We start from the raw sequence: 24,665 nt of genomic DNA on the forward strand, positions 1-24,665 counted from the left end.
CTTGTTAATTCACTAGTGGTTATAGGTTCAGCTAGTATATAGACTGGAAATGTTATTTCCAGTATGGGAATGTCATTTACACTAACAAAATATAAAATTCTTATAAAACGACGACAATGCAAATGTACTGAACTGTATGCTTAAAAATATTTACAGTGTGCAGTTTATGTGTGATTTTGCCACAATTTAAAAAGAAAACAAAATCTGTACATACCCATGAGCTGCTTCAAAACAAAAATGCTATGTAATCTGGAAATTATTAATTCCTCTATGGTCTGTGGTTTTATTCTTAGTACAGAGCTAAATATGATACTGTGTTTACCCAGGATGCTTAGTGGACAGTTAGTTTAATCCATCTGGTGTTTATAACTTGACTTGGTAATTTTCAGTATTATTAAGTTTTGGAGTTATGTATTAGTACCTTGTTAACCAATCCAACCTTGTTAAAATTAAAAATTTCGTGTGTTCCTTTTAAGAGTTCCTATAAAAGAAAAATGGGTCCCTGAAGGCATATGTAATATTATTTGACATGCAGTTCTCTCTCTTCTTTCTAGAATGATCTTTGCTGAATGTTCCCCCAACACTTGTCCCTGTGGTGAGCAGTGCTGTAACCAGAGGATACAGAGGCATGAGTGGGTGCAGTGTCTAGAACGATTTCGAGCTGAGGAAAAAGGTTGGGGAATCCGAACCAAAGAACCCCTAAAAGCCGGGCAGTTCATCATCGAGTACCTGGGGGAGGTTGTCAGCGAGCAAGAGTTCAGGTACAGTGATTAGTGGGGACACCCCAGGAAAATGGCAAAGAGACCAGATGAGAATGGAAAATGGAAGATTTCCAATTTACTTTCAACTTAATCATTAATTGGCTTTCGATTCTTCCTCTCCTCTTCAGGAACAGGATGATTGAGCAGTATCATAATCACAGCGACCACTACTGCCTGAACCTGGATAGCGGGATGGTGATCGACAGTTACCGCATGGGGAATGAGGCCCGATTCATCAACCACAGCTGCGATCCCAACTGTGAGATGCAGAAATGGTAAGAGAGCAGGGGCTGGTGAAGCCAAGAGTCCAGCAGCGCGGAAGACACGAGGGTATCACTAGAGGGATCTTGCCGCAGCGTGGGTCAGCCGGCACGAGACCTCCGGCGATCCCGTTACACCGTCTCCTCGCGGCAGAGAGTAAGCTGCTGCTGTTCCCTCACTTCAACCTAACTGCCCCCAGGAAACCACAACAGTACATACGATGCTACAACGGTAATACCCGACACATACTGACTGCTCACTGTGTGCCGGGCGCTGTGTCACATGGTTCTCCTGTGAGTTTGCTCAGCATATTTATTACAAGCCCACTGGATTTGTCACAGTGAGAAACAAAAATTAGTAAAATAGACTAGAATCTAACTGAAAAGGAAAAAAATTACCTCTTAGATAATTACACGGGCAGAATATGTCTAACATAATAATTTTGGAACCCTGGAGCCTGTTGAAAGCTTGCAGCTACTAGGGGAAGGCTGAGATGGCAAGCTGTGGTTCCTTTTGGTCAGTTTCAACTTAGAACAGTAGCAACCACCCATCCTCTACCCCCAGCCACACGGCAGGCGGCTACGTAGGCATTGCTGGAACAGCTTGCTCACAGGTGGCAGAAGCCAGGCTGGGTAAAGAGGACCCTGTCGTCCAAACGCCGGGGATCCCTGTCCTCCACCATTGTCGTAAGCCCCTCTTCCTCCACCTGAAGTGACTACCAAGAGACTTGAAGGGCCCTATTTTCTTCCCCTTCATTTTTCACTTTTCTTCCGCTTGGGAGCTAGAAATTAAAGGTCAGGATATGTAAACACTGGGAAAGGAGGGAGAATCTTATTTCCAGATGTACCACATTATTACGTTCAAACTTGCAGTGTTCAAGGAAAAATCACAAGGAATACAAAGAAACAGAAAACCGTGGCCCATTCAAAGGAAAAAAAATAATTCAAAATAATTTTTCCCTAAAAAAGACTCAATTGAGAATACATTAGACGATGACCTCAAAACAAATGCCCAAAGATGCTCAAAGAACTAAGGGATGATGTGGACAAATTTGTGAAAATGATGTGTGAACAAAATGGAAATACCAAAGAGATAGAAAGCCTAAAGGACCATAATTGAAATGAAAAATCCACTAGAGGGATTCAAAGGCAGATTTGAGCAGACTAAAGAAAGAATCCGTGAACTTCAAGATATGACAATGGAAATTCTCCAAGCCTGAAGAACAGAAAGAGAAAAGATAGAAGGAAAGAGAACAGACCCTAGGCGACCTCTGGGACACCATCCAGCAGACCAGCCTGTGCATCGTGGGTGTCCCAGAAGTAGCAAAGAGAAAGAGGCGGAGAGAATATTTGAAAAAAATAATGCTTGTAAACTTCCTACATTTGATGGAGGGCGTGAACACAGACAACCACAAAGCTCACCGAGCTCCAAGTAAGAAGAACTTAAAAGAGACTCACAGCAAGAAACATAATCAGACTTTGAAAAGATAAAGAGCACATCATGAAAGCAGCATTAGACAAGCACATCATTGCATACAAGGGATCCTCAATAAGATGATAGGCAGGTTTCTTATCAGAAATTTTGGAGGCCTAGGGCCCCTGGTTGGTTCACCTGGTGGAGTATACAACTCTTCATTTCAGAGTTATGGGTTTGAGCCCCATGTTGGGTATAGAGATTACTTAAAACCTTAAAGAAAAAAAAAAAAAAGCGGATGGCTTACACTCTCCAATCAAGTGACAGAGTGGAATTCAACATCCATTTATGATTAAAACTTTAAACAAAGTGGGGATGAGGGGCACCTGGGTGGCCGTTGGTTAAGCATCTGACTTTGGCTCAGGTCATGATCTCACAGCTCATGAGTTCCAGCCCCACATCGGGCTCTGTGCTGACAGCTCAGAGCCTGGAGCCTGCTTTGGATTCTGTACCTCCCTCTTTGAACAAAGTGGGCATGAGAGAACATATGTCAACATAATAAAGGCTACATACAACAAGCCCACGGCTAATTTCATACTCAGTGGTGAAAGTCGGAAAGCTTTTACTCTTAAGATCAGAAAACACTCGGGGTGCTTGGGTGGCTCCGTTGGTTAAGCATCTGACTTTGGGTCAGGTCGTGATCTCACGGTTCATGAGTTTGAGCCCCACATCACTCTCTCTGCTGTCAGCTCAGAGCCCACTTCAGGTCCACTGTCTCCCTCTCTCTCTTTGCGCCCCCCCCCACCTCAAAAATAAACAAACATTAAACAAAAACAGATCAGAAAACACTCTTACCACCTTTATTCAACATAGTACTGGAAGTACTAGCCAGAGCAGTTAGGCAAGAAAAAGAAATAAAATACATACAAATTGGGAAGGAAGAAGTAGAACTGTCTCCATCTGTAGATGACATGACGTTGTATACAGAAAACCTGAAAAAAGTGTTAGAACTGATCGATGAAGTTTAAGTTGCAGAATTCAGAATCAAAATATGCAATTCAGTTGAATTTCCATACTCTAATAATGACCTATCAGAGAAATTAAGAAAACAATCCTCCCATTTTCAACAGTGGCATAAAAAATGAAATACCTAAGTAAATTTAATCAAGGAAGTAAAAAGCATGTACACTGAAACCCTTAATAATTCAGTAATGAAAAAATTGTAGAAGGCACAAATAAGTGGACGATATCATATGCTCATGGAATGGAAGAATTAATGTTAAAATGTCCACACTGCCAAAAGCAGTCTACAAACTCAGTGCAATAAAAATCAAAACTTCAGTGGCAAATTTCGGGGAAATAGAACAAAGAATCCCAATACCCCAAATAGTGAAACGAATCGAGAAAGAAGAATAAGGCTGGAGGCTTCCCACTTCATGATTCCCAACTGTTACAATGCTATAATAATCAAAAGAGTATGGTATTGGCATAAAACAGAAATGGATGTAGTACAACAGAGCGCTCAGAGATAAAGCTGCATTCATATGATCAATTTAAGGCAAAGGTAGGGAGCAGGCAGTCTGTTCAGTAAGTTGTGTGGGGAAAACCGGACAGCCACGTATGAAAGAATGAAACCGGATGCCTGTCTTACACCATACACAAAAGTCCAGTCGGGATGTCTTGAGAACTTAAAGGTAATACCTGAAACTATAAAATTCCCAGAAGTAATCAGGGGATGAGCTCCTCGACATCAGTCTCAGGGAGGACTTTTTGGGTTTGACACCAGAAGCAAAGGGCAACAAAAGCAGAAATGAGCAAGTGGGACCACGAGGAACTCTATACAAGGGAAACCATCAACAAAATAAAGCAAAATAAAGCACCCCACAGAGTGGGGGAAAGTAGCGCAATTCATATATCTGGCAGGTGGTTAATATCTAAAATACATACAGAGAACTCTTACGCCTCGGTAGCAACGAAGCAGTCCAGTTGAAAAAGGGCAAATGGTCTGAATGGACATCTTTCCAAAGAAGACATGCAGATGTCCAACAGGTGCATGAAAAAGGGGCTCAACATCCTTAATCGTCAGGGAAACGCAAATCAGAACCACAAGGAGATAGCACCTCATGCCTGTTAGAACAGCCATCGTGAAAAAGACAAGAAATAGCAAGTGTTGGTGAGGAGGAGGAGTAAAGTGACCCCCGTGCACTGTAGGTGGGAATGTGAGTTGGCCCAGCCACTGTGGAAAACAGTATGGTGGGCGCCTGGGTGGCTCAGGGTAAGTGTCCAGCTCTTGATCTCAGCTCAGGTCATGGTCTCACATTTTGTGGGCTCGAGCCCCACCTCATCGGGCCCTGTGTTGGCAGCATGGAGCCTTGCCTGGGACTCTCTCTCTTTCCCTCGCTCTCTGCCCCTCCCTCTCTCTCAAAATAAATAAAACCTTTAAAAAAAAAAAACAGTATAAACTTTTCTCAAAAAATTAAAAATCCGGCTGCCTGGCTGGTTCAGTTGGTACACAGCATGTGACTCTTGATCTCGGGACCATGAATTCTAGCCCCACGTTGGACGTGGAGCCTGCTTAAGAAAAAATAAATAAAAAATAGAACTACCATATGATCCCACATTCCACTTCTGGGTATTTATCCGAAGGAAACAAAAACACAGACTCAAAAAGATACTTGCACCCCCATGTTCATAGGAGCCTTATTTACATAGTAGAGACATTGAAATAACCCCAGTGTTCACTGATGGATTAATGGAAGCTTGCTAGCAGAATAGAGCTTGAGCACAAGAAAACACTTTGTAATTGAGTGTGGGGATGGATGTGAAATAGAATTACTGTGGTGATCAGTTTGCAATGTGGACCTTTATTGAATCGTGTTGTACACCTGAAACTAATATGTGTGTCAGGTTTTTCTCAATTGGTTTAAAAACGATCAGAATAGGTAACACATGATCCAGCTACATGCTGTCTACAGGAGACTCAACTTTAGATCCAAAAACAAACAGGCTGGACGTGAAAAGATCAAAAAAGGTATTTCATACAAATAGTAACCCAAACAGCGCAACAGCAGCTGCACAAAATGGACTTGAAACCGAAAATGGTTACAAGAGACAGAGAAACACATGGTGTACTAATAAAAGATTTTGTGCAACAAGAAGATAAAACCGTTACAAAGATTTACACACCTGGGACACCTGGGTGCCTTAATTGCTTAAGGGTCTTACTTGGTTTCAGCTCAGGTCATGATCTCAGGGGCGTAAGATCGAGCCCCTCCCTCTCCCGCCAGCTCTGCAGTGGGCGTGCAGACTGCTTAAGATTCTGTGTCTCCCTCTCTCTCTTCCTCTGCGTGGGTGTCTCCCCCCACCCTCTCTGTTAGAAAGATGGAAGGAAGGAAGGAAGGAAGTACAGTAAAACCTTGGATTGCAAATGTGCGAGTGGTCCACAGGATGAGCAGATTTTTTTTAATGTTTATTTTTGAGATCAAGAGGGGGACAGAGGATCTGAGGCGGGCTCTGTGCCGAGAGCAGAGAGCCCGACACTGGGCTTGAACCCACAAACTGAGATCGTGACCTGAGCCGAAGTTGGACACTTAACCAACCAAGCCACCCAGTCACCCTGATGAGCAAACGTGTCTAATGCATTTTATCTTGATAAACAAGCGACGTCTTGCAATACGAGTACTACGTGATGCCCAATGTCACATGATCACAACTGAGCCAGTGGTTCTGGAAATTCGCTTGATACATGAGTGCTTTGGATTACAAGCATGTTTCCAGAACAAATTATGCTTGCAAACCAAGGTTTTACTGTACTTGGAGATGAATTAAAATAACACGGCACACCTAAACTTACAGGGCACAGCAGAGGCAATGCTGAGTGGAAAGTTTGTAGGCATGAATGTTCACATTACAAATAAAAAAGATCTCACGTCAACAACCCAACTTTACCACTTAAGGAACGAGAAAAAGAACAAACTAAACCCAAAGCTAGCAGAAGGAAGGAAATCATGAACATCAGAGTAGAGAGAAATAGAGTATAGGAAAAACAGAAAGGAAAATCAGTAAAACCAAAAATTGGTTCTTCAAAAAGATAAAGTCAACAAGCGTTTGCTGGATGGACTCAGAATAAAAGAGGACTCACGAAATTCAGGAATGGAAGTGGGGTCACCACCAATTCTACAGAGATACTAAGGATTGTAAGAGAACACTATGAACAGTTGTATGCCAAAAAATTGGATTACCTCATTGAAATGGACAGATTTCTTGAAACACAAAACCTACCAAGACTAAAATCATGAAGAGACAAAAAAATCTGAACAAACCTGTAACTGGTAATCCGTAATGTTATGCGTAATCAAATCCGTAATCAAAAATCTCTCAACAAAGAAAAGCCCTAGAACTGATGGTTTCACTGATGAATGCTTCCAGACTAATGCCAATCCTCAAACTTTTCCAAAAAATTGAAGAGAAGGAAACACTTCCTGACTCACTCTGTGAGGCCAGCATAGTCCTGATACCAAAGCCAGACAAAGACCCCAAAAGAGAACTACAAACCAAGCCAGTATGCTTTGTGAACATTGATGCACGAGTCCTCAACAAAATGCTGGCAAGCAGGATTTAGCAGCATATTAAAAGGATTGTATGCCCTGACCAAGTGGGATCTATTCTTGGAATGCAAGAATGGTTCAACGTAAGAGAATCGTAAGAGTTCAATGTAAGAGAAAGTGTGATAGGCCACATCAATAAAATGAGAGGAGGAAAAAAAACCTTTCAATTGGTGCAAAAAAAGCATTTGACAGAATTCAACACCCTATAATAATAAAAGCACTAAAAGGGCGCCTGGACGGCTCAGTCAGTTAAGCCTCCGTCTCTTGATTTCAGCTCAGGTCATGATCTCACGGTTTGTGGCTTCAAACCCCACGTCAGGCTCTTCACTGACAGCATGGAGCCTGCACGGGATTCTCTCGCCACCTTGCTCTGTGCCCTTCCCCTGCTTGCACTCTCTCTCGAAATAAACATTGTTTAAAAAAACAAAATAGGCATAGAAGAAAGCTACCTGAACACAATACAGTAGTCCCTCCTTATCCGCAGTTTCACTTTGCTTAGTGTCAGTCACCGGTGGTCAGCCTTGGTCTAGATGCGGGTGACCCTCCCTCTGACATACGGCCAGAAGGTCAGGAGTAACCTAACACTATGTCACGACGCCTCCATCATCCACCTCACGTTATCTCATCACGTAAGCATTTCATCATCTCACATCATCACAAGGGAAGGAAGAATAAAATAAGATAGAGGGAGAAAGAGACCACATTCAGTTAACTTTCATTACAGTATATTGCTACAATTGTATTTTGTTATTACTTATTTGTTACTCATCTTTTACTGTGCTAATTTATAAGTTAAGTTTTATCATAGGTATATATGTTTAAGAAAAGACATAGTATATTTAGGGTTTGGGTTTTGTTTTTGTTTTTTTTTTAATATGAAATTTATTGTCAAATTGGTTTCCATACAACACCCAGTGCTCATCCCAACAGGTGCCCTCCTCCATGCCCATCACCCACTTTCCCCTCCCTCCCACCCCCCCACAGGGTTTGGTGCTGTCCACAGTTTGAGATATCCACTGGGGGTCTTGGAATGTATCCCTCATAAAGTCATGAGCCACATGAGGGTGCTTGGCTTCTGCGCTTCCGCTTCCGTTGAACACAGTTTTGAAGTTCTAGCCAGAACAATTAGACAAGAGAGAGAGAAAAGACATTCGAATCGGAAAGGAAGATGTAAATTTAACTTTATTTGCATATGCTATGATCTTATGTAGAAAATGCTAAAGGCTTCACAAAGAAGCTGTTAGATCTCATAAACAAATTCAGCAAAATAACAGTACAAAGTCAACACACAAAAATCAGGTGCATTTCCATACACAGTGAACCTGCAAAGGAAATTACAAAAGCAATTTCATTTACAATTGCACATAAAAAGAATAAAATACTTAGGAATTAATCAATGAGGTGAAAGAATTGTACCATGAAAAAACTGTAAAACATTGCTGAAAGAAAATTAAAGAAGACATAAATTGAGGCGCCTGGGTGGCTCAGTCGGTTAAGCATCCGACCTCAGCTCAGGTCATGATCTCACAGTTCATGGGTTCGAGCCCTGCGTCGGCTCTGTGCTGACACCTCAAAGCCTGGAGCCTGCTTCGGATTCTGTGTCTCCCTCTCTCTCTGTTCCTCCCTCCCCTTCCCCTCTCTCCAAAAAAGCTTTAAAAAAACCAACTTTTTTAAAAGACATAATTAATGGAAACACATAAGACTTAATATTGTTAAAATATCGGTATTGCCCAAAGCCATCTACAGATTCAGTACAACCCCATCAAAACCCCTATGACTTTTTTTTACAGAAATAGAAAAACCCATCCTAAAATTCACATGGAATCTTGAGACCTGAACAACCAAACCATTCTTTAAAAGGACAAAACTTGAAGGACTTCACACTTCCTGATTTCAAAACTTAACCTCAAAGTTACAGTCATCAAAGCAGCATTTTATTGGCCTAAGGACAGACCAATAGACCCATGAAAGAGAAAAGAGAACTCAGAAATAGTCTCTCGCATACACAGTCAAAAGAGTTTTGACAAGTGTGCCACAATCATTCAGTGGAAAAAGGATAGTCTTCAACAAATGTTGCTGGGAAAACTGGATATCCATATGCAAAAAAATGAAGCTGGACCCTTACCTAACACCATATACAAAAATTAAATACATCAAGGACCTAAACTAAGACCTAAGACAACCAAACTTCTAGAAGAAAACTTGAGGCATGGGGCGCCTGGGTGGCTCAGTCGGTAAGCCCCTGACTTCAGCTTGGGCCATGATCTCGCGGTTTGTGAGTTCGAGCCCCTCATCGGGCTCTGTGCTGACAGCTCAGAGCCTGGAGCCTGCTTTGGATTCTGGGTCTCCCTCTCTCTCTGCTCCTCCCCCACTCACACTGTCTCTCTCTCTCTCTCTCAAAAAATAAACCAAACATTAAACAAATATATTTAAAAACAGGATAGAAGCTCACACAGGTAACCAGTGAAAATAGACAAATTGGATTTCATGAAAATTTTTAAATTTGCGCATCAAAAGACACAGAGTAAAGCGGCAACCCACAAAATGGGAGAAGATAAACATCCTGATTCAAAAGTGGGCAGGGGCGCCTAGGTGGCTCAGTCGGTTAAGCGTCCACCCCTTGATTTCTGCTCAGGTCAGGCTCATGATTGTGAGTTTGAGCCCTGCACCAGGCTCCACGCTGACAGCACTGACAATATGGACCCTGCTTCGGATCGTCTCTCCGCCCTTCTCTCTGCCCCTCCGTTGCTCATGCCTGCTCGCAGGCGCTAGTGCGCGCTCTCTCTCTCTCTCTCTCAAAATGAGTAAACTAACTTAAAAACTAATAATTAAAAAAAAGGCAAAGGACTTGAAGAGACATTCCTCCAAAGAAAAGAAACAAACGGTCAATAACCATAGGAAAAGGTGTCCGAGAGCACTAATCCTTAAGAGCGCCACCTGACGCCTATCGTGTGGCTGCGTCAGAATAACAGAAAACAAGTGTTGATGAGGATGTAGATCAGTTGGTATCCTTTCGCAGCCTGTGGGGATAGAAGTGGTATTTCCACTTGGGGAAACTCAAACAATTAAAAACAGAATTACCCTATGGCCCAGCAGTTCCACCTCCGGCTGCCTCCGGCTGTTTACGCAGGATTGGAAGCCGTGTTTGGAAGATGTGTCTGCACCTTCGTATCCACAGCAGCATTGTTCATAGGAGCTAAACTGTGGAAGCAGCCCAAGTGTCCCTCGGGGGATGCTGGGCCGGCAAAATGTGGTGCATACGTGTGACGGAATTACCATTCAGCTTTACGAAGGAAGGAAAATGCACAATATCCTACATCGTGGATACGGACCTTGATGTCATTATGCCGAGTTAAAAAAGCCAGGCACAAGAGACAAACACTGTACAATTCCACCCGCATGAGGCGCTCAGAGTCGTCAGCATCGCAGATAGTGCGGTAGTGGTGAGCGGTGGGAGGGTAGCAGGTTGTCACACGTGGGGTGTTCAGTTTTACAAGATGAAAAGAGCCGTGAGCGTGGTTAGTGGTGATGGCTCTACAACAACGCGGATGTACGTAACACCACTTTTTATCTTATGTGTGTTTTAACACAACTTTTTAAAAGAGGAGAGTTTCAACAGCTTTCTATTTTTGTCAATTTTTTAAATTTACATATTACATAGAGACAGATTTTTTTTTTAGTATTTATTTTTGAGAGAGTGTGAGTGGGGTAGGGCCAGAGAGAGAGGGAGACACAGAATCTGACGCAGGCTCCAGGCTCTGAGCTGCCAGCACAGAACCTGACACGGGGCTCGACACCATGAGCCGTGAAATCATGATCTGGGCTGAAGTCTGACACTTAACCGACTGAGCCACCCAGGCGCCACCGAGACACAATCTTAAATGTAAATCACCACCCGTTTTTACAGACGTGGACACCCACACAAGCCACATCCTTACCGACATATAGAACATTTCCATTGTTTCAGAAAGTTCCTTTCTGCCTCCTTAGAATCTCGCCATCTCAGAGGCAAACAGTGATGTGGTTTCTGTCACCAGATTCATCTTGCCTAGAGCCTGTTGCGGAACTGCATATATACGTAGCCTGTGTCTGGCTTCTTTCAGTTAGAATAGTGTTTTTACAGGGTACCTGTGTTCGGTACATCAGTGTTCTGTTGATTTTTATTCTGGACTAATGTTCCTATATATAAGTATACCACAGTCAGTTTATCCATTTTCCCGAACAGTTTTTTTCTATTGGGAAAGTTAAATGAACAAATTCCTTGAAAAAGCACACCTTACCAAAAACGATACCAGGATAGATAAAAAGTCTGAATGTCTATGAGAAATTGGGTATATAATTAACAGTTGCTGACAAAAGAGCTTCAGGCTCAAATATCTTCATTGATGATTCTTATATATTCTTTTTTTTTTTTTTTAACATTTATTTATTTTTGAGAGCTAGAGACAGAGCACAAGTGGGGGAGGGGCAGAGAGAAAGAGGGAGACACAGAATCTGAAGCAGGCTCCAGGCTCAGGGCTGCCAACACAGAGCCTGACGCGGGGCTTGAACTCACGGACCATGAGATCATGACCTGGACCGAAGTCGGATGCTTAACCGACCGAGCCACCCAGGTGCCCCTGATTCTTATATATTCTTAAAGAAGAAATAATGTCTCTACTACCGATATCCTATAAACTCTTGTATTTCATAAGGCTAGTATAACCTTCATCCAAAACCTAACAACAATGTTAAAAGAGAAAAAATATAGGCCAGTATCTCCCATGAACACAGACACAAAAATCCTGATTTAAATGTTAGCAAAAAAAAATAAAATTTTAGCAAATCAGCTCTAGCAGTATATAAGAAGGTTAATACATCATGACTGTGTGAGGTTTACTCCAGGAATGAGAGGTTGATTGGCTGGTTGAACATTCACAATCAGTGTAACTTAACTACATTAACAGAATAAAGGCAAAAAATCACGTATCGTCCCAACAGGAGCAACAGAAAAAACATTTGATAAAATTCAGCAGTATTTATAGGGGCATCTGGCTGGCTCAGTCAGAAGAGCCACATGTGTGTGTTGATCTTGGGGTTGTGAGTTCAAGTCCCATGTCAGGTATAGAAATTACTTTTAAAAAAATTTTGGGGGTGCCTGGGTCGCTCAGTCAGTTAAGCATCCGATTTCAGCTCAGATTATAATCTCGAAGTTCATGAATTCGAGCCTCACATCGGACTCTGTGCTGACAGCTCAGAGCCTGGAGTCTGCTTCAGATTCTGTGTCTCTCTGTCCCTCCCCTGCTCACACTCTGTCCATCTGTCTCTCTCTCTCTCAAAAATAAACATTAAAAAAATTATTTTTGAAAATAATAAAAATTAAAAAATAAACTTTCGGGATACCTGGGTGGCCAATTGGTTAAGCATCCAACTTCAGCTCAGGTCAAGATCTCGAGGTTCGTGAGTTTGAGCCCCGCATCTGGCTCCACGTTGACAGTGCAGAGCCTGCTTGGGATTCTCTCTCTCCCTGTCTGTCTCTGCTCCTCCCCTGTTTGTGTTCCTCTCTCTAAATAAATAAATAACTTAAAAAAAAAAAAACAATTCAATTCCCTCGGTTATTAGCTGTGTGACTTCCGATAAGTTACTTAACCTCTCTGCCTCAGCTTCCTCATTTAGAAAATGGGGGCCATAATACTGTCTAATAATAGTATCTTTTAAAAAAAATTTTTTTTAATGTTTATTTAGTTTTGAGAGAGACAGAGACAGAGCGTGAGTGGGGAAGGGGCAGAGAGAGAGGGAGACACAGAATCGGAACCAGGCTCCAGGCTCTGCGTTGTCAGCACAGAGCCCGACGCAGGGCTCGAACTCACGAACCGTGAGACCATGACCTGAGCTGAAGTCGGACGCCCAACCGACCGAGCCACCCAGGCGCCCCTAATAATAGTGCGTTTTTAATACTGTTGTTGGGAGGATTAAATAAGTACAGCAAGATGTTGTAATTAATTTAACAATCACTCAAGTGATAGCTATAATTATTACACAAAGCATCTAGAATAGTGCATGGTAGATCATTAGTAAGTTACATAGAACGGAACCAAAGAGCGACTCCTGTACAGGTGAGAAAGCTGGAGACCAGTAGGAACTAGAAGTTTTACAGATTAACCATAAGAAATAATTTACTTAATAAGTAGACCTACACCATGTTTTAGAGGGACTTTGAATATCAAGCAGGAAACGTTAAGACCTATTCTCACTGACAGCATGGTCCGTGTTTTCCAGAAAGCTGATTGAGGACTGTTAATCTGGCAGTGTTACACAGGCTGGACAGAATGGAAGAGAGATACTATACTGCAGAGTCTGGCCAGGAAACCTGGGTAATTGGACACAGAAACAAAGGCACATTTGAAATCAGCATACCCGTTTTTCTAGGGTTTAGGCAAGGTATTAAGAATCTCTACCTTCATGGGCACCTGGGTGGCTCAGTCCGTTAAGTGTCCCAACTCTTGGTTCCGGCTCAGGTCACGATCTTGCAGCTTTGTGGGGTTCGAGCCCCCACGGTAGGCTCTGCGCTGACCCAGCAGAGCCCGCTTGGGCTTCTCTCTCTCTGCCACTCCCCCACTCCACTGTCTTTCTCTCGAAATAAAGAAATAAACTCTAAAAAAGAAAACAAAGGCTCTCTGCCTTTAACCCTGTCCTTTTCTCTAGGTCTGTCAATGGAGTGTACCGGATCGGACTGTATGCTCTTAAAGACATGCCAGCTGGTACCGAGCTCACCTACGATTACAACTTCCATTCCTTTAACGTTGAAAAGCAGGTGAGCATCACGAGTCCGTCAAGAGGGAGGTTGAGCGTCCTCACAGCGCCGTCCCCAGCACCGCCTTCTGTAGACGCGTTGACGTACGGCCGCTGTGAAGTGAATCGGAGACGGTGGTTCTCACCCCGCTCGCCGACCCCCTTGCCAGCTCTCCCTGGTCTCGGAACTAGAAAGAGACTGCCCGGTCGTGTTTGGTCCTCGGTCAGTTCTTAGCTTGCCTAGTGAAGAAGTTTTCCCGAATTTTAATCTTTCCTTTCCATGGAAACACATGAAGTTTCTCCTCAGTTATTTTCCTCTGTATGAAAATGTCCTGATTCACACTGTTGGGTGCCCAGGTGCTCGGGACTTCTGTTTGAACTTGTAAGTGAACTAGCAGCCGAGAGTTCTCTTCTCTTTCCTTTCAAAGCAACTGTGCAAGTGTGGCTTTGAGAAGTGTCGAGGGATCATCGGGGGCAAGAGTCAGCGCATGAACGGGCTCCCCAGCAGCAAAAGCAGCCAGCCTGTGGCCACTCACAAGAAGTCTGGACGGTCAAAGGAGAAGAGGAAGTCTAAGCACAAGCTGAAGAAAAGGGTGAGTCGTGATCTCCTGGCTCTTTCCCCGAACAACTGCTTAGAGGCGCTTACTGGCGGGAAGAGGGGACGGCAGAGGGGCAGCCTCTTGCGGCGGCTCTAACGTTCTGCGAGGGGATTTCTCATCGGTCCTTCCCTTCCCTTCCCGCATCTGATCCACTTTCAGAGAGGCCACCTCTCCGAAGAGCCCAGTGAAAACATCAACGCTCCCACAAGGTTGACCCCCCAGTTACAAATGAAGCCGATGTCTAATCGAGAAAGGTAAAAAGGAGCTTTTCTTACCTTGGTGTGATTTGCTCGTCGATTTAGAAAGTTAAGAAACATCTGTGTGGTTGAATCATTTCTCTTGTGCACGAGGTCTCCAGCCAGGAGTCAGGATATATAAGTTGGGGGGGGGGGGGGGATTGTCTCTGTTTTTCCTAATTTCTCACTGAAATTTAGCATTTCCGTCAAATACGATGGTAGGCAGACAGTGCGTGTAGTAGCTGCAGCTTCCACGACTTAACGTTCGCATTTTCATCGCTTGTAACACAGTTGTCACGGACATGGCAAAGTGTCGTTTACGTGCTCTCTCCCTCGAGGTTGCTGTGCCGGTGAAACCTACCACTGGATCTTGTCATGTGGGGAAAAAGGAACGTTTATTTCTGTATCACAATTTCAGGGTTTTTTTAATATTCTGCAAACTGAATATTTGGTTTCCGTTTAATCCTGTGTGTTACAAAGTAAAAACTGCTTATTAATTTAAAATGTTTAAATACTTTAAGACTTTGTTCAGAGAAGGGTCACATGGGCTTCACCAGCCTGCCAGAGGAACCACGGCACAGAAAAGGTCAAGGTTCCCTGCTTTGTTGATACAGTAATAGAGCAGTGAAAAGGGTCTTTAGGGTCATTTACGCTCTTCCTGTATTCAGGGGAGGTTTGTCCGTGTCAGAAGGAAGCGAAGGAAATATGTATGTCCTGGGTTTCAAATCGTCCTGGGACGTATTCTGCGTCTCCTGTGACCGTACGCTCCAGTATCTTAGAAAGTTCATCCTTGTTTATAACTTTACTGTAATTTTAGCCCCTTTCATCCTGTATCACTTTAAAGTCATAGAAATGTTAAACCTCAGTAAAACAGAGATGATCCAGTCAGGTGGTTTTCTGCTTTGGCCGCATATTAGCCCAGGGAGCTTTTGAGATTCGTGCCGCCCCGGCCACCGTCAGACCACTTAAACCGTAATTTTCAGACGTGGAACCCAGGCATCTACTGATGCCTTCACAAATCTCTTCAGGATACACCTGACTCGTCTAAACTTCGAGGTCTACGTGGAGGCACTTCACCTAACACAGTCTGCCCGGTGTGTCTGTTGTAAATGCCTGCCTTTACCTCCCAGTCCAGTTCTCCCTGTAACAGCGGATCCTGAGCCCATGCTGCATTTTGGCGGCTTCATTTAGAATTTGTGCACGCGCTTTGTAAATCACTGCCTTCCAGTCAGGCTGTCTCAATTGGTAGAAGTTTTGCAGCTCTTCAGTGGTATTTCGCGAGATACTTGTAAATAATACAGGGGAACGTTTTGGGACACCTGGGTGGTTCAGTCGGTTAAGCGTCCAACTCTTGATCTCAGCTCAGGTCTTGATCTCCGTGTCATGAGTTCAAGCCCCGTGTTGGGCACGCACTGGGCGTGAAGCCTACTTTAAAAATGTATATATTTTCTTATATGAATGTTTTATACGGGGAAAAAAAAAAGCCAGGATGCAAAACTGAATTATGTGTCCCCATATATAATTATTTTTATAATAGCTGAATTAGCTGATAATTATTCATTTATATCATCTTAATAGTGGCTCGTGTAGAGTAGACCTGTAATAAATGCTTATTAAATGAATAAAGGAACTTCCTTCCTTGCTTACAGGAATTTTGTGTTAAAGCATCATGTGTTCTTGGTCCGGAACTGGGAGAAGATCCGGCAGAAACAGGAGGAGGTAAAGCCCGCCAGCGAGGATGTTCACTCAGCATCGCTGTGTACGCGCTGGAACAGTGTGTGCCGAGATGACGGGAACATCAAGTCCGGTAAGGCCTGTTCATCCCGTGCCACGGTCGCAAAGGGATCCCTGCAGCTCCTTTCCGGCGTTGTATTCAAAGATTCTTTTCAGTCTACGCCAAAAACGTTAAGACCCCAACATACAAGCATCGGTCCACAATCAGTCGCCCGTCAATCGCAGACACGAGTCTGTGCCCTGGGGGATAGGAAGACTCCCCCTCACCAGCTTCCCAAACACTGCCCGCAGCCTGAGCGTTCCCAGACAAGTGACAGGCAGTGGGTCTTCTGTCTCCCTTCCTGCCCGGAGAATAACTTGCACACGGCACGTAGTGACGCCGAGCGCGGGAGACGGTGACAGCAGTGTGAACTCGGAGACTTTCCCCCACGTTCAGATGAGCGTTCTACACACAGACCTTGAGATTCCTTTATGCTTCTTGAGCGAATAACCTAACAGCACTCCTGAGTTCGGGTCTGTCGTCCAGAACAGACTGAAAACAGAGAAACTGGCCTCTCCAAGCACCCTTCCTAGGTAGAAATACTGTTCAAAAGCTCACGCTCCTCTTTGAGTCTTTCTTTCTGTCCCTCAAAAAGTAGACACATTGTGCATGGTGTGTGGGGGAACGAGACAGATTTAGAAATTTGCCTCCCATCCTGTCAGTAATTTGATTGGCATCAGTTCTCTGAACTTACGTCCCACTCAGGTCAGATCTCCTGATAATAGTAATTACTTCCTGAGTCTTTGTTACGGGTCAAGCCCTGAGCTAAACACACTAAGAGCGCTATCTGAGTCTGCACAGTTCTCTCACGAGGGAAGCCCTACCACTATTCCCACGTTGCAGTCAAGAAGCCGAGACACAGAGTGCGAGTCACTCGCCCAAAATCACACAGCTAGGAGGTAGGGCAGCCAGCGTTCAAACACAGACCCATTTTGAAGCACAGGGTTTGCAGCTGCTGTTCTGTACAGCATTTGGCCACTGAGATCAGGCCCCTCTAACTCGTGTTTCCTGACATTCTTGAAGAAGGGGACAAAGAACTTCGTGATCACTAATCTATCTGACCACTTCAAGGACAATAGAGCAAACAGCAAGAATCTGTGGGGGAACTGATTTTCACTTGACCCTTGCAGATGTCTTCATGACCCAGTTCTCCGCCCTGCAGACAGCACGATCTGTTCGAACGCGACGGCTGGCAGCAGCTGAGGAGAACATTGAGGTGGCGCGGGCAGCCCGCCTCGCCCAGATCTTCAAAGAGATCTGTGACGGCATCATCTCCTACAAAGGTGACCGCGTCCACCCCGAAGGCTTTCTCCTCCTCTTCCTGTACAAATCCTGTCTCTTACCCCCACCCGAGACACCCAAGATCAAGAACAACGGACGTTCAGGGCTAGGGGTTCAGGAGGTGACTTCACTCTTCCTGGTCAGAGTGTAGAATTCATAGGAGTGGCTTTCGTCTTTGGGGAGTGCTGACAGGGTCTCATTCCTTGATCGCCTCTGTCAGTCCTTGGTATTTATTGGAATTCTACCACAGCTAAGGACTACATTCAGGAATCACAGGTCTTAGCTGTAGAACAGAAAGGGCCAGTCTCTGTCTTGGCTGTAATATTCCTGAATGACACAGTGGATTAGCGATTCAAGGGGAAGGGTGTTGTGAACATACAACATTGGTGTTTCTTAACCTTGTTTTTTCAACTTTTTTTTTTTTTTTTAATTTTTTTTTTTTTCAACGTTTTTTTTTTTTTTTAATTTATTTTTGGGACAGAGAGAGACAGAGCATGAACGGGGAGGGGCAGAGAGAGGGAGACACAGAATCGGAAACAGGCTCCAGGCTCCGAGCCATCAGCCCAGAGCCTGACGCGGGGCTCGAACTCACGGACCGCGAGATCGTGACCTGGCTGAAGTCGGACGCTCAACCGACTGCGCCACCCAGGCGCCCCTTAAGTAATCTCTACTTGGGGCTTGAACTCACAGCCCTGAGATCGAGACGCGCAGCTCCACCAACTGAGCCTGCCAGGTGCCCCCTTAAGCTTTTTTGATTGACCAAAAGACCTGTGAGAGTCTAATAAAAGCTGTGGACTCTTTCCCCAGAAAAATGTATAACTTTGCATGTATTTTGGAGAGTTCACAGGCCCTGGCCCCCACATTAAGGAAAAGGACGTAAAGTTGCAAGAAAATTACTTTAAAAGCATTTTCAGGCAAACACTTCTACCACATCTTTCCTCTTTCGAGACCTCTTTTGAGTATGTGTTGGGGGTGACCGTGGGGAAGGAGAGTTAGCTTGGGGAAGGTAGTTTGGTAACATTCGTGACTTTTTCTGACCAGGAAATTTGGAGATGTTTAGAATGAAAGGTTTTAGGGACATCTGGGTGGCTGATTTGGTTAAGCGGCCAACTTGATTTTGGCTCGGGTCATGTTCTCACTGTCATTAGATCGAGCCCCTCGTTGGGCTCTGTGCTAGATGTGGAGCCTGCTTGGGATTCATTCTCTCTCCCTCCCTCCCTCCCTCTCTCTCTCCCTCTCTCTCTCCCTCTCTCCCTCTCTCTCTCCCTCTCTCTCTCCCTCTCTCCCTCTCTCCCTCCCTCCCTCTCTCCCTCCCTCCCTCTCTCTCTCCCTCCCTCCCTCTCTCCCTCCCTCTCTCCCTCCCTCTCTCCCTCTCCCTCTCCCCATCCTTCCCTGTCTCTCCCCTTCTCCCCCTCTCCCTCTCTCCTTCCCTCCCAACTCCCCCCCCGCCCTCCACTCTTGTGAGCAGTCTCCCTCAAAAAAATAAGTAAAAGGAGAGAGTTTGACAAATACTTGCAGCTTTTTGTTATCAGTTTGGGCCTATTTCTCCCTCTGTCTCGCTAGATTCTGAGAAACTTCGCTTTCCCTCTCTTTTCTCAGTCCATTCCTTAGCTCCATGTTTTAGTGGCTCTTTGCAGTTTTGTTAACCTAAGGATATAGAGAAGAAAGGGGGACCAATCTGTCCTAAGATTTAGTTTTGTGGCACCTCTTCTGTTTCCATCCCCAAAAAGTCACACCCCCGTTGCCAGCCAGCCCTGCCTGTTGGGACGTGAGTCTGCAGCCAGCGTGTCTGCATGTCCCCACCTTCTGGGCAGGAGACAACAGGCTTTTTCTCTTTAGTAGTTGCTAGAAAGAAAGGTGGTGAATGAAAGTCCCTCAAAAATTAAAGATGGAAATAGAAAAAGTAAATAGCTAGTAATACCATATGACCCAGTAATCACACTACTGGCATTTACTCCAAACGAAAATTCTAAGTAAAAAAGATAGGTGTGTCCCTGTGTTTTTTGTAGCATTATTTAGAAGGGCCAGGATGTGGGAGCAGCCCAAGCATCCATCCATGAATGAGTGGATAAGGATGATGTCGTAAATACACACGGTGGAATATCACTTGGCCATTAAAAAGAAGGAAATCTTGCTGTTTGTGACAACATAGATGGACTTAACAGGGCATTATGTTTAGTGACATAAGTCAGACAGAGATTTCACTTGTGTGTGGAATCTAAAAAGCAAAACGAGCAAATAAATAGATTCTTAAATACGGAGAACAAACTGGAGGTTGCTGGAGGGAGAGGGTGGGGGAGGATGGGTGAAATAGATAAAAGGGATTAAGATTTGCAGTCGTGAGATAAGTAAGTCCAGGGGCTAAAGACTGCGGCCCAGGGAGGGTCGCCCCCCAGGGAGGGTCGCCCGTAGTCCTGCAATGACGTGTGTGGCCACCTGTGAGCAACAGGTGGCGTGTGGCATCATCAGATCACATGTCGCAGGCCTGGAACCAAGACCTCATTCTGTGGTAACGAGTCTTCAGTAACAAAGTCGAATTTTTAAAAAGAAAGTAGGTGAGGTAGGTAGCAGCCCCACAGGTTGAATTCTGTTTTCATGATCTGGAGAAACCGTGTTATAAGGAAGCTGATTCCAGGAAATATTTACACTACCAAATTATTCACTATCTGGAATTTATTTGAATCCACACCAACAGAGTAATATTAACAGTGGGCCATTGACGGGAACTAGAAAATATTTGGGGGTAAGACGTTCTTTGCGTTAGTAAAACGTGGCGAGCGGGGAGTTGCCCTGAGCAGCTGGCTCTGCTGTGATAATTTCCCATCTCTCACTCCTCATAGAAGGTTGTTCTCCTTATCCAGCTAACAGGTGTGGCATTTCAGGCACATCTCCCTCATCTTCACATCCCAGGTAATCCCGAGGGGATCTTCCCTGCCTCGGTGCCCCCATTCCCGAAATGTCCATGGCCACCCTCAAAACACACTTGGATTTTTTCCCCCTAACTTTTAATTTTGGGGATCCTACGTTTTTGGCCCGCAGTTAGTACTGGCCTCTCTTGCATCATGTAGCCCTGAAACCTTGCCTTCTCTGCAGATCCTTCCCGACAAGTCCTGGCCGCGCCCCTTCTGAGCCTCCCCCCGAAGAAAAAGTAAGTTCACAAATTGGGGAATCATCTGAGTTGTAGACGGGTGCCGAGCGCAGCGGACTGATGCCCTGGCTTTGTGCCCCAGGAACGCTGATTATTACGAGAAGATCTCCGACCCCCTGGACCTGGCCACCGTAGAGAGGCGCATCCTCACCGGCCACTACAAGACCGTGGAGGCTTTTGACGCCGACATGCTCAAGGTCTTTCGGAATGCTGAGGTATTTTCCCGGACTTCAGACGTGCATTCACAGTTTTGAAGAGAACTTTTCCAGAAGTTAAAGATTTTTACCCTCTCTTATCAAACTATATTTCTGGCTACAAATGCAACAATTTTTTTTTTTTTTTTTTTTTTTTTTTTTGAGAGGGAGAGAGAGAGCGTGCACACTCCAGAGCAGGGGAGGGGCAGAGAGACAGAGAGAGAGAGAGAGAGAGAGAGAGAGAGAGAGAATCCCACGCAGGCCTGTCAGCACAGAGCCCAATTTGGGGCTGGATCCCACAACCCCGGGATCACGACCTGATCCAAAATCAAGAGTCGGATGCTCAACCGACTGAGCTACACAGGCGCCCCGAAAGGCAACAGTTTTTATTGAATACCCTCTGGGAAAGGGTTACAGCGTACTCAATATTGTAGAGTCTTGTGTAATAACGACACTGATGTGACCAGAATGGAAGGTTAAATTATATTCCCAAAAAAGAAATTTTTGTAAAAGCCTAATTTAGTATTGAATGTTTGTATCACATAATACGTATTACCTTACCACACTTAGGTTGTCTGTAGTTTCTTTCCTCAAGACACTAAGTGTATGTGAAATACACAGAAATATGTACAGTATATCAAACTAAATCTTACGGATGGGATTGAGGGGTGTTAGACCAATGGTTGTAGAATAGCCGATGCTCATTGAAGAGAAGGTGACCTCGACCTGATTTAAAGGAGAGGATGAAGTATTGTAGGGTACGTAGGGATGAGGAGGATTCTCGGTGATTTTAAAATACCTTGGAAAAAAAAAAAAAAAAAAAAAAAATACCTTGGGAAGGACCAGGAAGAACAAGGGGCTGCGAGGTAAGGGAAGAACCGAGGTGGAAGGCAGAAACGAGAGAAAGACGGGTAGGAGATAAGATAGCTCGGTCTGGAATTACAGCATGCTTTCTGCTGAAACCCATGCATATGCAGAGCTCACGGCTCCGTCCCCGGCACGTGCAGGTGCAGGACAGAGTACGGGCTCTGCCCGCTGCCCCCACGACAGCTGCCGTGTTTGCCCCCTGATGCGCAGTGAGGCCTGTGGCCGAGGCGGGTGGCGGCGGCAGCGTGAATGGGAAACCGTCTTGCAGATTCTGACTTGAGTTCATGTTAGTTGATATGTGATGGTATTGGAAATCTGTTACCCAGAGCGGGAGGATGAAACTCCTCCTGCCTCCTCAGGCTTGTCCGGAGGGAGCTCTTTGCCCACCACGGGGCTCCGCCTCCCGGCCCCGAGGAGAGGACTCGAAGCTGTGCCGACAGCCGGCCAGCCGCCCCCTCCAGGTACACGCTTGAGCCCTGCTGACAAGAGCACGCGCGTTTCTTTCCTCTGCCCCCTTCAGAAGTACTACGGGCGTAAATCCCCCATCGGGAGAGATGTCTGCCGCCTGCGGAAGACCTACTACAACGCCCGGCACGAGGCGTCGGCCCAGATCGACGAGATCGTGGGAGAGACGGCGAGCGAGGCAGACGGCAGCGAGGCCTCCGTCTCCGAGAAGGAGAATGTGCACGAGAAGGACGACGACGTCATCCGCTGTGTGTGCGGCCTGCACAAGGACGAAGGCCTCATGATCCAGTGTGACAAGTGCATGGTGAGCCTCGGGGGACACGGGCCGGGGCCTCGGCCCTCGCTGCTCCCAGATGACCTTTCTCCTGTCTTCTTCCTCTTTCCCGTTATCCTTCCCGCTTTCCCACCTCTCCCACCTCTCCATCCCCCTGCACGGTTCTTGGGGAGGCCGGACCCAGGGATTGTGTGGGAAGGAGCCGTGCAGAGCAGCACTGCCCTCTGTGGCCGACGCAGGCACAGCGAGGCTCCGCACTTGCCACCTTACCAGATGGGAAGGGGGCCACGAGTGACCCACAGGGTGGTCGGGAGCCCGGGATTAGGCCACAGCACGGAGAAACGCTGTGCGGGGCGCCTGGGGGGCTCGGTCCGTCAAACGCCTGACTCTTGACTTCGGCTCAGGTCATGATGTCACGGTCTGTGGGATCGAGCCCCGTGTCGGGCTCTGTGCTGACAGCATGGAGCCTGCTAGGGATATTCTCTCTCTCTCTTTCTCTCTCTCTCTCTCTCTCTCTCTCTCTCTCTCCCTCCCCCCCCCCCCTGCCCTTCTCTCTCTCTCTTTCTCACTCTCTCAAAAATAAATAAAAACTTTAAAAAAAGAAAAAGAAACATTGTGTGACTAAGGCCTCCGCAGCAGCCGGGTCACGGCTGTGTGCTACCCAGTAAGTAGTTTGTTTCTATAACCCTACGTCCCTCTGTTCTCTGTCCAGCTCCACATTTTATTTGCCCGGGTGTGTGTGTGTCCTAAAGCGATCGGTACATGTATGTTCACACACATTCACATCCCTTAGTTCCCGTTTGACCTCACCCTGTCCCACTGTTTCGTTTCGTTATTCTTTGCCCCCGGCCCTTCTCGGTAAGCGGAAGGCCCCCTCCCAACCGCACTTTGTCCCCACAGGTGTGGCAGCACTGCGACTGTATGGGGGTGAACTCAGACGTGGAGCACTACCTCTGTGAGCAGTGTGACCCGAGGCCCGTGGACAGAGTAAGCTGCCCTCTGGTGACAGTCTGATCGACAAGCGGGAGCGTCTGCGCGCGGCCTCCTACCTGCCCTGCTCCTGATGCACTGACTTTCCTTTGATAAGTTACCCAACCTCTCTGGGCCTCAGTTTCTTACAGTTTACCCTGAGGGTAACAGTTCCGCCCTTCCCTTTCTCAAGTGTGTGGTCAAAGGGGAAATAAAACACTTAGAAACCTGCGGAAGGAATGGTGCTCTATAAACACTGTCTGCTCTCCATGAAAAAAGTACTTGTGAAGTCCGAGCTCAGTACTCTAAATACCACTTAGGTTAAGTAGTGTTTAAGTGAAAAGAGCATTGAGTCCGAGTCCACAGGGTTAGTCTCAGTCCACTTTCCGGGGGAGGCGGTGGGTTGAGTGACCCTCCCACGTTACCAGGTGGGTGTTTGTCTTGTTCTGCTCTGTGTGTGCATGCGGTCTCGGGCAGGGCTCCTCTGTAAAGGGAAGTGTTGTGGGCAGAACGTCTTCGCGGCAGTGTCGTCATTTAGAGCGGCATTTCCGTGCTGCGAGGGACGCACTGCAGAATGTCTGGCTTCCCCGGCACGTGGGTTCTAAATGCCAGCAGCTTCCCTGCATCGCTGTGACACTGCGAGTGTCCCCCTCACGCGCTGTCCCGCTCCCGTGGGGCCCAGGGCAGCTGCACAAGCTGTGCTCCGTGCGGTCAGTCGGGAACGCACGGCCTTCGCTTTCCCGGTCCAGTAGGGTTAGGATGGAGACCAGTAGGCGGGACGTGGCGGTCACGGCCCTGACCCGTTGGCTTTTCGTCCTTACCAGGAGGTACCCATGACCCCTCGGCCCCACTACGCCCAGCCCGGCTGTGTCTACTTCATCTGTTTGCTCCGAGATGACCTGTTGCTTCGTCAAGGTGCGTACACGCGAGCTGGCCCCACCTTTCCTCGCAGCAGGACTGTCTGCCGTCCACACAGCACTGTCACCACACAGCCTTGCGTGGCCACAGAATACAGCTGACCCTGGAACACAGCAGGTTTAGGGGC

The 24,665-nt window shown here is 46.0% G+C and overlaps 1 protein-coding gene across 7 annotated transcripts in view; it reads left to right on the forward strand.

Moving 5' to 3' along the window:
• The window catches only part of ASH1L (ASH1 like histone lysine methyltransferase), a 191,952-nt gene that overhangs the window by 159,464 nt on the left and 7,823 nt on the right, over positions 1-24,665 (forward strand). For all 7 annotated transcript variants that reach the window (XR_006199097.1, XM_042926085.1, XM_042926084.1 and 4 more), the window contains 12 exons: positions 555-761; positions 890-1,036; positions 13,727-13,835; positions 14,242-14,406; positions 14,572-14,666; positions 16,298-16,455; positions 17,553-17,705; positions 20,797-20,851; positions 20,934-21,066; positions 22,433-22,681; positions 23,552-23,638; positions 24,445-24,535. Coding sequence is in view for 6 of the 7 variants with exons in the window: in XM_042926085.1 (XP_042782019.1) it covers positions 555-761; positions 890-1,036; positions 13,727-13,835; positions 14,242-14,406; positions 14,572-14,666; positions 16,298-16,455; positions 17,553-17,705; positions 20,797-20,851; positions 20,934-21,066; positions 22,433-22,681; positions 23,552-23,638; positions 24,445-24,535 (1,649 nt within the window). In the remaining variant the exon portion in view is untranslated. The remainder of the gene's footprint in view (positions 1-554; positions 762-889; positions 1,037-13,726; positions 13,836-14,241; positions 14,407-14,571; positions 14,667-16,297; positions 16,456-17,552; positions 17,706-20,796; positions 20,852-20,933; positions 21,067-22,432; positions 22,682-23,551; positions 23,639-24,444; positions 24,536-24,665) is intronic.

The sequence above is a fragment of the Panthera leo genome, chromosome F3 (assembly GCF_018350215.1).
Source record: "Panthera leo isolate Ple1 chromosome F3, P.leo_Ple1_pat1.1, whole genome shotgun sequence".
Lineage (NCBI taxonomy): Eukaryota > Metazoa > Chordata > Mammalia > Carnivora > Felidae > Panthera > Panthera leo.